Genomic DNA, 15,036 nt, shown 5'->3' on the forward strand with positions numbered 1-15,036 from the left:
TCTTTGTGTGTATTTTCATCAGAATCTGCCACTACTGTAACATTAGCCAAAACAATGGCCAGTGTTACCTGTATTGACTTGATGCAGCAATCCAGCCATCAGTCAATCAATTTGACTCAATCTTACACCACTCACAAAGGTTTATGTTACATTCCACACCATTTCCGTGTGAAATAAGATTTCAAAACCTAATGATATCAAGATATCCTTCCTGTCTTCTCTCAACTTTGCACTTAGAGCAATTCAATTCTGTGGAACTCACTAACATTCCAACTGGCACGATCACGAGTGTGGGTAGGAGAGTGCACTGTGCAATGACATTGTTTAGTCATCCAGCTAGCTTTTCCTCCACAGTCAACAGTATTGTACATGTGTGCACAGTGTGCACATTGATATGGGGAGAAACCTCAAGGCAAGGACATCTGAAGTGTGTACTGTACAATATTCCTCTATTCAGCTGCTGTTGTGTTGATGTTGTGTTCTTGAGAAAGGTGAAGGCCACTTGTTCAGTTGAGAACAATGTCCAGAGCACTGCAGATAGAAATGTAACATAGATAGAGAATGAACAGATGGGAACTCTTTTCCGCACGACAGCCGATCTGATCTGTTTAATACGTTACGTTTCTTCGTTACAAATATTGTTTTTATTCTAAGTGACCTTCCCTGTTTATTAAATGTAATTTATTGGTTTCGGTGACTTTGATCACTTAAAAGAGGTTGATGTATTATGGGATGTCAGAGTGTTGCCTAGTGATGTCAGTGTTCGATATTACCGTAGATGGACATGTTCTGAAAACCAATTTGCAAAAGAAGTGAGATAGGATCATAGATCTGAATTTATAGCCTTGGTTGAAGTGATCGTGTGAGATGGAGGACATGTTCAACACACGCGCAGAGGCACGCACTGCTTCACGGATCAGGTCCTGACTCATGGCTCGGGGCGCCTGAATGGGCGTCTCTCTCTTCACAGCTAAATTAAGCAGAGAAGCCACAGCAGCCTGCCACAGACAGACAAGCTAATTTGTAACATTTCATCCTGTTTCCCTCAGACCTTCTCCGGGTGAGCAGGATGATGGATGTAGAAATGGGAGACGCTCTCTCCAAGAAACATCTCCACAGAAAGCCCCTATACTCCTCCCTCTTCTCCTCACCACTGTCCATTGAAAAAAAGGCTGAAAATGTGGATCAATTCCTATCCTCTTTGATATCCCCAAGTGTATGCCCAACCACATTAGCCGAAAGTGATTGGAGCAGCATTAGCATATTGCAGCTGGTAGTAACCTCCGGGGCAGACAGGGAGAGGCAGTGGAAACATAAGTGAATAAATGTCTCCCTCTGCCAGCGCTGACATCCCATAGGGACCTTTTCACACTTCAAGTTCTCGGTGAGGGTTACATCATACAGAGGGGTGACACTTATTGGAAAAGAGGTGTGTCATAATTTCTCCCATTGGCCACTCTGTATAATTAACGTCGAAAGGATCATTTTATACATGTGGACATAAATAGCCTCGTTAAGCCGGGCCCGTACATGAATGGGTGTGGCCCCGTAGCCTTGCATTTGTGACGACAGCTCATAGTTTACCTTGGAACTGGGCTTAAGATGTCGGATGTCCCCCAGAACACTGTGTTTATGTTTCTATCAATAAGGACTTTGTGATCATGTTTTAGGTTGTTTCCTTCCACAGTGTTTATTTAGCGCAAGTCGTCTGTGGCTTGCACGGGACCATTCTGGCTCTCTGTCAGCACTTGGCACAGTATGTTCCAGTTTCTCTGCTCCTGGAGGCTCCCCTCAAAAACAAAATTGCTCATGAAAAGTTGGGGAAACTGTAAAATACTGTAGTAGGATTTACGGAGGTTCCTAATAAAAATAAAAAAGAAATCGAATTAAAAAAACAAACAACTAAAGTGACATAAATCTAAATGCAAATCGTAAAGCCATCCAAAAGGTTTTGCTCCATCGTCATTTTTGCACAGAACCATGCAAGGGACAGGGTTGGTTTCTCAGTTCGGTCGGTATTGTGTGCCGGTCACCGTCTCCCAGCAAACTTCAAGACCTGCCATTATTACTCAGAACTGATGCCAAAATCACACCCAGTTACATTTACCACATGCAATTGTGTTATGATACCTTATTCTATCTATACAGTCAAAAAGGAATCTGAGGTACTGTATGTAGGCCCTACTGTAGGTGTGGTTGCAGAGGAAGTGAGGGTGATCAGTTGCACCTACTTGTTTAACCTACATGTATTTACAGTACTTAAAGTCAAAATATTAGCAATCCCCTTGATGACAAAAAATGGAGAGCGAAATCATAGCTGAAGATAGTATTTAATGACCAGACGTTCTCCTCTTTTTGGTACAACTGTCACCTGCAAAATAAATAACAACACGTACAGAGAACATACCATCAGCGAATGCCAGCCATTAAAATTGGTTTATTCCGCTACTACAAATGCATTCTGTGGCAGTGTACACATAACAATGGTATACATTACTTAGTTTTCATCCTGTTTTATCTAGTCTAAACACAATCAGATGCCAGCTTTGCCTGTTCTTTTAGATAGAAGTAAGAATGATTGTATTCAGATTATTTTCCTCACCAGATATTATCAGCATATTGATATGAATTTCCCTCCCTCTCTTTGAAAAATTGTGGCATTTTTGGCAAGGACTATTTTCATAAAACGAGGACTCTATTTTGCTGTAACAGCTATTGGAATGATGTTTGGGCAGTTAACGTTTAGAAAAACCCTGGGGCATGTCATAAAGAAATACGATGTCTAGAACTGACATTCTCTATCATAATGTGAAATACAGAGAGCAATACCCGCTCTATACATTACTTTTCTATTTATATTTCTGTAATGTCCTGAAAGTTGCGCCCCGCTGCATCTGCCCCTTCGTTATTACATTTGTCCCATTTGTTCTGTGACATCCACAATGAGGTCATATTCGCGGGACACCCACTCTTGCTGCTTCTAAACCCCATGGGGCAAAACGGACATCTGTCAGTAAATGAGGTATAGCTCTAATCTCTCTCTCTCTCTCTCTCTCTCTCTCTCTCTCTCTCTTTCTTTGCTTCCTCTCTGCCAGCTGAAGTACCTCTACTCTCTGGAGAGGACATTCAAGCACCTGTGATGTCTGTTTACTGGTGCTATACTAAGTATCATGCACTAAATGCAATCTGAAGAGAGACACGGGGGTTCCCCCATTTTTCGACCAAATTTTCCTACCATCAAAATGGTTGTTGGAACAAAAATATAGTAAAACATATAATTAGGTATGGAGCTTTTTTTTGGTGATGACAGATGAAGGAGTTAAATCTCAAACATATGAAGAGGTTAACGCTGGTATGCCTGGAACAGGTGAGAGCACAATCGAGTAACCCTCCAATCAACTCAAAGGTGTAAAAGCTGATTTTAAAGAGAGACTATAAGCAGTGGCGGACTTGCCAGGTGGACTGGTCCATTTTTAGCACAGTGGGCCTGTCCAACTTCGTTTTTTGTGCAAAATGACAATTATCTGGCTTATAATGGGGGCCTCAAGGGCCGTTGTGTTAGAAATAGCAGAGACGATTTCTGGTCCCAGTCCACCCCTGACTATACCGCAATGGAGTGATATCCCTCAGTTGGAGTGGATGGTTAGTGTGTAGAGCGGCAGTGAAGAGTCATGCTTGATTAAGTCCCTTTCACAGCAAGCTGAACATGTTATTAAACCAAGAGCTCTCTCTCTGGACAGCCTGACCGCTAGTGGATGCTTACAGGTAGAGACTTGGTAGACTGTTTGGTGGACGACAGACTACAACATGTCTAACTGACTTTCTGATAAGGTTTGTTCTCCTTACGTAAGTCAAATCGTGATGCTGTTTTCTTGATTTATAATTTCTTAAATGGGAGATCCATTACCCTTTTGAAGGAGGTCAAGGTAATACGTCATTTGGACACCTTGTGGTACTGTGAACTAATTTACTGTCTCTAGCCATCCAAGTAGCTAAGTACTTTATTTGTATTCTTTCAGGGTTTTTTTTTAGAGAGATTTTTCTTCACGCCAATTTCAGACAGGGAATGCATTTGTTATACTGTAACACATTACTGCAACTCTCTAGCTTTTCAACTCTAGAAATCCTAGGTCCCCCGCCAAAGAAAGAAATCGAAGTAACAACAACAAAAGTAACATAAATCTAAATGCAAATCGTCAAGCCATCCAAAAGGTTTTGCTCCATCGTCATTTTTGCACAGAACCATGCAAGGGACAGGGTTGGTTTCTCAGTTCGGTCGGTATTGTGTGCCGGTCACCGTTTCACAGCAGACTTCAAGCCATGCCATTATCTGAATACCTGTGGAAGCTCTGATTTGTACACTCTTAGAAAAAAAAGTGCTATCTAGAACCTAAAAGGGTTCTTCGGCTGTCCCCATAGAAGAACCCTTTGATAAACCCTTTTTGCTCCCAGGTAGAAGCCCTTTGGGTTCCATGTAGAACCCTCTGTGGAAAGGGTTCTACCTGGGAGCAAAAAGGGTTATCCAATGGGGACAGCTGTAGAACCCTTTTGAAACCCTTTTTTGTAAGAGTATATGGAAAAGATAGACTACATTTCATAGTTTTGTGTGAGTATGAGTGTGCAGCATCGAGCTGGAAGTGAACTCTCTCCCTCAAACACATTCTCTCTTTTTTTCTCTCTCTCACTCTCTCTCTTTCTGACCTATTCCGTTTTTAGTGGTTAGCATAAAAAAAAAAAAACTTTTCAAAACATTAAGAGATATTGTGTAATGGAGGCAATGTTATGCATTACATTAAGACAATTTCTATGAGTTTTTGAAGAGGAATGTATCTGAAAAAGGAATGCAATGCTTGTATTCAGTGTTAACATCGTAAAAAACTTGCTCTGAAATTAGTAATTAAATAACCCTCTACTATTTGTACATTCAGGCACTGAAAAATCACATGTCAATATGTAACTAAAAAAGATAGTCGCTCTCAACTTTCCCTTGGTAAGAACAAGGAAACGGAAACTTTGAAATTGGCATTCGTGTACATTTTCCTACTCAGTAGTAATGTCATGTGCATTCCCCTTGCTCTCCTTTTGTGTGACCCCCCCCCCCCCACCTCACCTTAAGTGAAATTCAACAATGAACTGACGTCAGAGCTTTCAGAGGCCCTCTTAAACAGTCACCGTGGCTTACGAGGAAAAACCATGACACTTGTCTTGTAAAAGGGAAGTCCACCAGTTTGATGTGTCCCTCCGTGTGGACAAAGGTGTCATCTATCCTCCTCGGACCCCGTAGACTGATCTGACCAGGCCAGGCAAGTCCAGGCAGACCCTCCACGGACGGACAACCCCTATCCCCCCCACCCCCACTCCTCACTGGGTTAAGGACGCTCCGGTGTGATAGCCAGCTCTCACCCCAGCAACCCTAAACTCAGTCAGTTTAACTATACAAGGGCTTTTACAAAAAAAGCTAACTTGAACAGCCATACAATGGCTAAAACATAAACCATATCTCTACTTGCCTCGGTTTAAGTCGTTTAGGTTGTTGTTTAGTGGATGTGTCAAAGTTTTTAATGGTTTGCATTGGAGCAGTTTCTAGTTCAGTCCCACGCTGGAAGTTCAGTCATAGAGGTGTTGGTTTTTGGATGTGACGTAGAGGGGGGCTTAGGGGGTTAGGGGAATGTTATGGGTTGTCATAGGGGGTAGTGCGGTTTAGGGTCGTTTTGGGTGGTTCCGAGGGGGGGGGGGCTAACCGCTGTCAGAGGAGGTGTGCGGCGCCGTTGAGGGCGAGCGACGCCGGCGGGCGGTGGAGGTCCAGGAACGCTCTGAACGTTCGGAGCGCTCTGAGCCCAGTGAGGTGGGCCGGAAGCGGTGTAGGAAGCCGTCCAGGAATTCCTGCTGCTGCTGGTTTATGGCTTGGGAGATGAGACAGGGCAGAGCCTGTAGGCTCCCCGTCACCGAGTCCAGCTTTTCCTCTAGCATGCCGATCCGCTTGTCCAGTTCCTCGCTACGCTCCTGCAGCTCCGACACCAGGTCATACATCACGTTCTGGGTCTGTAGGAGGAGGAGGAGAGAGACGAGGTGATGGATCTATTATGTTATATGCTAATTGTATTTATTGTGTATATGAAATGTAGTCGTTTGACACTTGCCATAAATTGCTCTCAAAGCATATGCATGTAAATTCTGTATGGTATCATGATCACTATATGGTGAATATTAGACTGGTAGCTTTGAACTCACATCAGTTGCAAATGACCTCTTAAGAGGTAATAATAATGAACAAATTCATTAATAAATAAATCATGCTAGAGTAAACAACTAACTGGAATCTGAATCTATTGATGTCAATATGAGAGTTGACAGGAAAGATAACTATCTGGGTTAGAAGGGGTAGCAACTAGGGAAAAAACTAATTGGCAGGGATCTTTTCTTATCAATATCACCACAGCTTTTGAACACTAAATAAATTAAACTGTATTTTTTGTTTTTTACACTGGAAGGTGATTATGCAACATTATTATACAGCATAACACAGCAATAGAAGTAAAGTAAAAATACACAATAATGACAAACGGCAACAGAAATAATGTAGTTATGATTATTTATTTAATATTAGCAGCAGATTTTCCAGAGGGAAGCGAAAAACCAGAAACCCATTTAAGTCAATATGGATAATATAAAAAATGAGGACTCTATTACACAGCAGGTGGGAGGTGGGGGCAACACCGGTAGCTAGCTAGCTAGTTAGGACACCGGTAGACAGTGTGCTTCGCCCCCGAAAAACTCAGATAATAGTTTTGTTTCCCTTTTCTTTTGGCCCACATTTTAAATCGCATAGACAATCAAGGGAAATCCAGAATATCAAAAGTGTCACAAGGGGGAGATGTTCCTGCAGATGCTCACAACGCCCTGAATTACGGGCCGTATTCACACACTATTGTCGTCGTGCACAATAATACCCACACCACAGTCCCTGGCCATTGCCACTCAACGATGCTCTTTTAATAAGAGCCACCAAACACTGTGCGTGGGCCGGGACCTTCAGATCCCACGGCGGTGACGTTAACGCGTACTCTACGAACCCTGTCATGATGCATTATCTTGACACTATTTAAATGGACAGTGGTGATGACAGGAAGCTTTTTGTTCATTCACTCAGTACTGATTGAACGTTTATTTGTCTTGCTTGGTTACAAAAAAGAAGAAAAAAAGTTGAAAACAGTTGAAAATTGAAAAGTAACTTGACACTGTGTTAGTCAGTCAGCGCAAATTTGGATTATAATGACATTAAGAAAATTGTATTGACAGAGGAGGGAGTGTACTGAATAAAGGCATAAGGTAAGGGCTGTAACGTTAGCTAGCTAAGCAATCCAGGTTGACTAGTGTATGGAGTAACGTTAGCTAACGTTAACATTAGATTAGCAATTCTCATTGCATGTATTATACATTAGCAGCATGGCAGTTTCCCAAAGTTTAGTGTTGACTATGAACTGTGCTTTGTGGAAGAATGTGGGAGATATTATTGTGCCGGTGCATCGCTAACTGTCCATACAGTTAAAGTTACAGCCTTTGTTGGCTTGTAGCTAGCTAGCTAACATTACTGGCTATTGGTAGTTGGCTAGCTAACTGGCAATGGCAGCTATCTAAATTGTGCTTATTTGTTTGTGCTGTGATTGCATGTAAGTGCCAAGGCCAACAGCTTGCACAGAGGGCTTTATCCATGTGAAAAACTTTCGAAAGAAAAATATAGCTAGCTTCCTTTCCTTGTAGCTTGCCTCTCATCCAAGTGGTGTTAGTGTGACCGATGTGAAATGGCTAGCTAGTTAGCGGTGGTGCGCGCTAATAGCGGTTCGATTCGACGTCACTCGCTCTGAGACCTTGAAGTAGTTGTTCCCCTTGCTCTGCAAGGTCCGGGCTTTTGTGGAGCGATGGGTAACGATGCTTCGTGGGTGGCTGTTGTCTGTGTGCAGGGGGGGGGGATAGGAGGCAGAGGCGGTGGGGGGGGGGGGGGTAGAAAGTGGGGATAGGAGGCAGAGGCGGGGGGGTAGAAAGTGGGGATAGGAAGCAGAGGCGGGGGGGTAGAGAGTGGGGATAGGAGGCAGAGGCAGGGGGGTAGAGAGTTGGGATAGGAGGCAGAGGCGGGGGGGTAGAAAGTGGGGATAGGAGGCAGAGGCGGGGGGGTAGAAAGTGGGGATAGGAAGCAGAGGCGGGGGGGTAGAGAGTGGGGATAGGAGGCAGAGGCAGGGGGGTAGAGAGTTGGGATAGGAGGCAGAGGCGGGGGGGGGGGGTAAAGAGTGGGGATAGGAGGCATGGGGGGGGGGGGCAGAGAGTGGGGATAGGAGGCAGGGGAGGTGGAGAGTGGGGATAGGAGGCAAGGGGTTCGAGCCCGGCGAGGGGATGGACTACTGTTACATTAGCTAGCTGCTAGTGCTGCGCAACCTAAGAGCTTTGGTCCTATTTCAGAACTGAGATTTGGCTGAAAAGATGTTAGCATAGTCAGAAATGCTAGAAAAGGGTAGTTAATGGACATAAATGAGCACGTGAGAGTGATAAATTATAAATTTAATCAAAACTGTTAACCCTACAAACTTATTCAGTCCAAATGCTGGAAAGTCTAATGGTCACTTTGTGGACGCTGTCGTTCGGGGCAAGAAATGGTCTTTTTTGGTGTCATATTGGCATAGATATTATGGTAGGGAGATTCGATTTTAACATTGCGCTTCAACCAATGCATATACTGTTAGGGGCTATCGCCCCCACAATAACACATGTTTGTGTTTTGGAAGTGTTCTACCTCCTTATATTCCACCGGTCATAATAGCAGGACAATTCAGGATCAAGGATGTCTTGTCAGGATGCTGACTAATACCACAGGACTCTAGCCCCCCAATTAAGTTGACAAGAGAATGCATTTCTCTGAGCTAATTGGTCATTTTTCATCATCATATATCTGTCATTAGCCGAGTCAAACTTAGGGGATAATCTACAAACGACTTCACGGACCAACAAAGCCCTGCTGTCTGTTCAACTGAACAGGCTACTAATGACTACTACAGAGAAGGTGAATAACGAACATCAAAGAGTTTAGGTGTTATTTACATGGCTATCCAATGCTCTATTCCCTAAGCCAAGACAGACTGCTTTAACAGCAGGTGAAGAGAGACCGGTAGGGGTCTGGCAGTGCAAACACACATTAAAGCACCAGCTTCTGAACATTTTAAAATAGAAACCTGGAGTGCAAATGCCACACACATCAATGCTGCGGCCGGCGTCCAGCTGCAAACCTTTGAAAAACCCTGCCGCATGGCCTTTATAAGCCAGGGCAGTGGCCTGGATCGGGGCCTGTATATCTGGGTCTTCTTACCTTAGCCAGGTCTACTAGCGTGTTGGCCTGATCATTGAGTTTCCTCTGCTCCATCTTCACACTGCGCAGTCTGGGCAGAGGCAGGGGGGGTGAAGAGGGTAGAGAGTGGGGATAGGAGGCAGAGGAAGGGGGCGGGGGGTAGAGAGTGGGGATAGGAGGCAGAGGAAGGGGGCGGGGGGTAGAGAGTGGGGATAGGAGGCAGAGGCGCGGGGGGGGGGGTAGAAAGTGGGGATAGGAGGCAGAGGCAGGGGGGGTAGAGAGTGGGGATAGGAGGCAGGGGAGGTGGAGAAGTTAAAGAGTGGGGATAGGAGGCAGAGGCAGGGGGGGTAGAGAGTGGGAATAGGAGGCAGAGGCAGGGGGAGTGAAGAGGGTAGAGAGTTGGGATAGGAGGCAGAGGCGGGGGGGGTAAAGAGTGGGGATAGGAGGCAGGGGGGGGGTAGAGAGTGGGGATAGGAGGCAGGGGAGGTGGAGAGTGGGGATAGGAGGCAGCGGAGGTGGAGAGTGGGGATAGGAGGCAGGGGAGGTGGAGAGTGGGGATAGGAGGCAGGGGAGGTGGAGAGTGGGGATAGGAGGCAGCGGAGGTGGAGAGTGGGGATAGGAGGCAGGGGAGGTGGAGAGGGTAGAGAGTGGGGATAGGAGGCAGAGGCAGGGGGGTAGAGAGTGGGGATAGGAGGCAGGGGAGGTGGAGAAGTTAAAGAGTGGGGATAGGAGGCAGAGGCAGGGGGGGTAGAGAGTGGGGATAGGAGGCAGGGGAGGTGGAGAGTGGGGATAGGAGGCAGGGGGGTAGAGAGTGGGGATAGGAAGCAGGGGGGGTAGAGAGTGGGGATAGGAGGCAGGGGAGGTGGAGAGGGTAGAGAGTGGGGATAGGGGGCAGAGGCAGGGAGGTGGAGAGGGTAGAGAGTGGGGATAGGAGGCAGAGGAGGTTGAGAGGGTAGATAGTGGGGATAGGAGGCATGGGATGTGGGGAGTGTAGAGAGTGGGGATAGGAGGCAGGGGAGGTTGAGAGGGTAGAGAGTGGGGATAGGAGGCAGGGGAGGTGGAGAGGGTAGAGAGTGGGGATAGGGGGCAGAGGCAGGGGGGTGGTAGGTGGGTGGGTCATCAAGGTGGAGGGGAGAAGAGCAACACATGTTTGTCAGAAGAACTCTCTCTGGTAGGACGTTGAGGAGAGAGAGCAGCCTGCATGCATATACATACATTCCCAATCCTGATCATCGCCAAACCAATACATGCAAAAACGCAAAAAAAGTCTATGAGTCAAATAAAAGTCCAAACAAAATACCCCCCCCCCCAATAAAAAATTCAATAAATGTAAATATTATCAAAAATAGAGCCTTTCCTTTACGTGTGCTCCCAGCTGTCACACCCTTACAGCTAGCTCAGTGGCAGGCCGTCAGAGAAACGTCAGTCATAGGGTGAGCTTGCAGTGACTTGAGTGATGTGCACTTATGTGGAGGGTGTATGTGAGGGAAGGGCCATACCCTGTGAATGTGAATGTGGCTTACAGTATCTATACCAGTGGCACTTTTCTATGACATTGGTCGATAAAACACTGAAAAAAGTGTACTTTAAATGACTGATTTATGATATTTATGTACTGTACTACACTTCCTAAACACCGCATCTGCATTCTTGATCTGGTCGCCCTTGGAAAAGTGATTACTTATATCGGATTAGGTAAATAAAGGTTAAATATTTTTTTAATCACTTTCAATGAATATTTAAATACCTTGGGAGGATATTTGTGCATTGGTTTAAAGTAATGATGTCAGTGATGACATCACACCAATCAATCAAATGGGTCAGAGCAGCTCACAGATCATTGCACCTGTACATAGGCCATCTGTAAATAGCCCATCCAACTACCTCATCCCAATACTGTATTTATTTATTTTGCTCCTTTGCACCCCAGTATCTCTACTTGCACATTCATCTTCTGCACATCTATCACTCCAGTGTTTAATTGCTATATCATAATTACCTCGCCACTATGGCCTATTTTATTGCCTTTACCTCCCTTATCTTACCTCATTTGCACACACTGTATATACAGTGCCTTGCGAAAGTATTCGGCCCCCTTGAACTTTGCGACCTTTTGCCACATTTCAGGCTTCAAACATAAAGATATAAAACTGTATTTTTTTGTGAAGAATCAACAACAAGTGGGACACAATCATGAAGTGGAATGACATTTATTGGATATTTCAAACTTTTTTAACAAATCAAAAACTGAAAAATTGGGCGTGCAAAATTATTCAGCCCCTTTACTTTCAGTGCAGCAAACTCTCTCCAGAAGTTCAGTGAGGATCTCTGAATCATGCAATGTTGACCTAAATGACTAATGATGATAAATACAATCCACCTGTGTGTAATCAAGTCTCCGTATAAATGCACCTGCACTGTGATAGTCTCAGAGGTCCGTTAAAAGCGCAGAGAGCATCATGAAGAACAAGGAACACACCAGGCAGGTCCGAGATACTGTTGTGAAGAAGTTTAAAGCCGGATTTGGATACAAAAAGATTTCCCAAGCTTTAAACATCCCAAGGAGCACTGTGCAAGCGATAATATTGAAATGGAAAGAGTATCAGACCACTGCAAATCTACCAAGACCTGGCCGTTCCTCTAAACTTTCAGCTCATACAAGGAGAAGACTGATCAGAGATGCAGCAAAGAGGCCCATGATCAGTCTGGATGAACTGCAGAGATCTACAGCTGAGGTGGGAGACTCTGTCCATAGGACAACAATCAGTCATATATTGCACAAATCTGGCCTTTTCTTTTCATTTCTTAAAGATATCCATAAAAAGTGTTGTTTAAAGTTTGCCACAAGCCACCTGGGAGACACACCAAACATGTGGAAGAAGGTGCTCTGGTCAGATGAAACCAAAATTGAACTTTTTGGCAACAATGCAAAACGTTATGTTTGGCGTAAAAGCAACACAGCTGAACACACCATCCCCACTGTCAAACATGGTGGTGGCAGCATCATGGTTTGGGCCTGCTTTTCTTCAGCAGGGACAGGGAAGATGGTTAAAATTGATGGGAAGATGGATGGAGCCAAATACAGGACCATTCTGGAAGAAAACCTGATGGAGTCTGCAAAAGACCTGAGACTGGGACGGAGATTTGTCTTCCAACAAGACAATGATCCAAAACATAAAGCAAAATCTACAATGGAATGGTTCAAAAATAAACATATCCAGGTGTTAGAATGGCCAAGTCAAAGTCCAGACCTGAATCCAATCGAGAATCTGTGGAAAGAACTGAAAACTGCTGTTCACAAATGCTCTCCATCCAACCTCACTGAGCTCGAGCTGTTTTGCAAGGAGGAATGGGAAAAAATGTCAGTCTCTCGATGTGCAAAACTGATAGAGACATACCCCAAGCGACTTACAGCTGTAATCGCAGCAAAAGGTGGGGCTACAAAGTATTAACTTAAGGGGGCTGAATAATTTTGCACGCCCAATTTTTCAGTTTTTGATTTGTTAAAAAAGTTTGAAATATCCAATAAATGTCGTTCCACTTCATGATTGTGTCCCACTTGTTGTTGATTCTTCACAAAAAAATACAGTTTTATATCTTTATGTTTGAAGCCTGAAATGTGGCAAAAGGTCGCAAAGTTCAAGGGGGCCGAATACTTTCGCAAGGCACTGTATATATATTTTTTTCTACTGTATTATTGACTGTATGTTTGTTTATTCCATGTGTAACTCTGTGTTGTTGTATGTGTCGAACTGCTTTGCCTTATCTTGTAAATGAGAACTTGTTCTCAACTAGCCTACCTGGTTAAATAAAGGTGAAATAACAAAATAAATTAAAATGGATTGACATCCTGGTGACTTGAGGCAGGCAGAAAGTTCCCCAAAGTGCTAATTCTGAGGCAAGGACATTCATTGATGTGCAAATGAGGACATCACAGCAAAGGTTCTGTTTTCAGCTTCATCTAACTAGAGGCTACCAGCAAGGCCCGTTCTTTCCTATATAGCGTCTGTGAAGGAAAGGCATCAGAGTTGGGTGCAAAAATTACTCTAAAGCTGGTTTCCAGGGTACTTCCTGCTAGGGTGAGTTAAGATACTAGGCCACTGCAGTTGTGTTCTTTATTGTGAGTGTCTGATATGTCTGAGTGTTGATGGCAATACAACATATAAAAAATACCTCAAAACAAAAACAGACTTTTCAAACCCTTGAGATAAGTGTTAACCACAAAATCAGGATCAAGGATGGGTCTGCCAATGCAGGTTAATATAGCCTACATATTGTTTCTATATTAATCATGGTAACATCATAGATGGTGACTTCATTGATGAATGGACTCCGGCCTAGCCAACAAGCCCCAACAAGCTCATACTGCCAGATGCCTCTGACTTTCTTCAGACACCCCACTACCATGTCATCATCGGTGGTAATGTTGATGCTTTCTGTCATTCCATTCAGAGGATGGGGGTAAATGGAACATTGAAAGAAAACCAAAACAACCGGCATCCAGCATTTGAAGGTTCATGCATGTCAAAACGAAGACATGGAGAGGGAGAATGTCGAGGAAACAGGAGGAACATAGAAGACTCAACTTACTTCTGAGCTCTGCAGTGATAGAGCAAAACAAAAACAGAACACAGTACAAAGTTTTAAACCCCACAACATCCACGAAACAAGTGAACCATTACACTTCTCACTGTAAGCACAGGGTAAGGGTTGAGGAGGGGAAGGGCAGGGGGAGGAGGACCATTACATTACAGTGTGTGTGTGTCTGTACATAGCATTTGTTAGGTGCGGTATCCAGTGTGTGTTCGTGTTAGTGTTTTAGTACACAACTAAATAACACATCTAGCTAACCCAAACACACAGAATTTGTCACAGGAAATGGCTGAGAGTAGGAAAGGAAGGACATTATAACAAAGACCACCAGTGACGCCGCTGACTGAGAGTGCTGTTAAGAAAACACAAGAGTGGAGGCTGCTGAGGGGAGAACGGCTCATAATAATGTCTGGAATAGAGTCAATGGAATGGTATCAAACACATCAATCACGTGGTTTCCATGCGGTTGATACCATTCCATTGACTCCATTCCAGCCATTATTATGAGCCGTCCTCCCCTCAGCAGCCTCCACTGATGCATATCTGCACAAAAATACTGTTAGCAGTGCAACTAAAACCACTACTACTGTTACTAGCTCTACAACAAAGAGCAATAAAGACAAGAACATGTATTTAACAACTTAACAACAGGTGGTAAAAACAACTGTATGTGTCCACGTAGGCTTCAGACATGCTAACGATGGAGTCATGATCTTTGGGAAACAACACTTACTGATGGATGGCCTGTAGAAACTTGCGCTGGTGTTTCCGCACCTTGGCGTGATCGATCTTCTTGACCAACTTAGTGTGTTTGTAGATGAGCCATGTTTCCCTGAGTACATTGGCAGCTGTGTTCTTTACCTGCCGACCAATGAGGAAACGCATGTGAACCCTCGGGCAAGGGCAGGGTGTCCCGAACAACTGCCTGTTCATAACATAATACTCTATGTGGATTTACTTTTAGGGAATTGAGAAAGGTAAACTCAATTGAAAAAGGTAAACTCAATTGAAAAAGGTAAACTGAATTGGGAAAGGTAAACTGAATTGAAAAAGGTAAACTGAATTGAAAAAGGTAAACTGAATTGAGAAAGGTAAACTGAATTGGGAAA

The 15,036-nt window shown here is 44.2% G+C and overlaps 1 protein-coding gene across 1 annotated transcript in view; it reads right to left on the bottom strand.

The window, feature by feature from the left end:
- Positions 1 to 2,417: 2,417 nt before the first annotated feature.
- The window catches only part of LOC139375927 (small conductance calcium-activated potassium channel protein 2-like), a 51,561-nt gene continuing 38,942 nt past the window's right edge, over positions 2,418 to 15,036 (bottom strand). Inside the window, exons 7-9 of the mRNA XM_071117895.1 lie at positions 14,661 to 14,788; positions 9,356 to 9,425; positions 2,418 to 6,042 (exon numbers count right to left, since the gene is read on the bottom strand). Of these exons, the coding sequence (XP_070973996.1) occupies positions 5,737 to 6,042; positions 9,356 to 9,425; positions 14,661 to 14,788 (504 nt within the window). The 3' untranslated portion in view covers positions 2,418 to 5,736. The remainder of the gene's footprint in view (positions 6,043 to 9,355; positions 9,426 to 14,660; positions 14,789 to 15,036) is intronic.

This window comes from Oncorhynchus clarkii, chromosome 20, assembly GCF_045791955.1.
Source record: "Oncorhynchus clarkii lewisi isolate Uvic-CL-2024 chromosome 20, UVic_Ocla_1.0, whole genome shotgun sequence".
Lineage (NCBI taxonomy): Eukaryota > Metazoa > Chordata > Actinopteri > Salmoniformes > Salmonidae > Oncorhynchus > Oncorhynchus clarkii.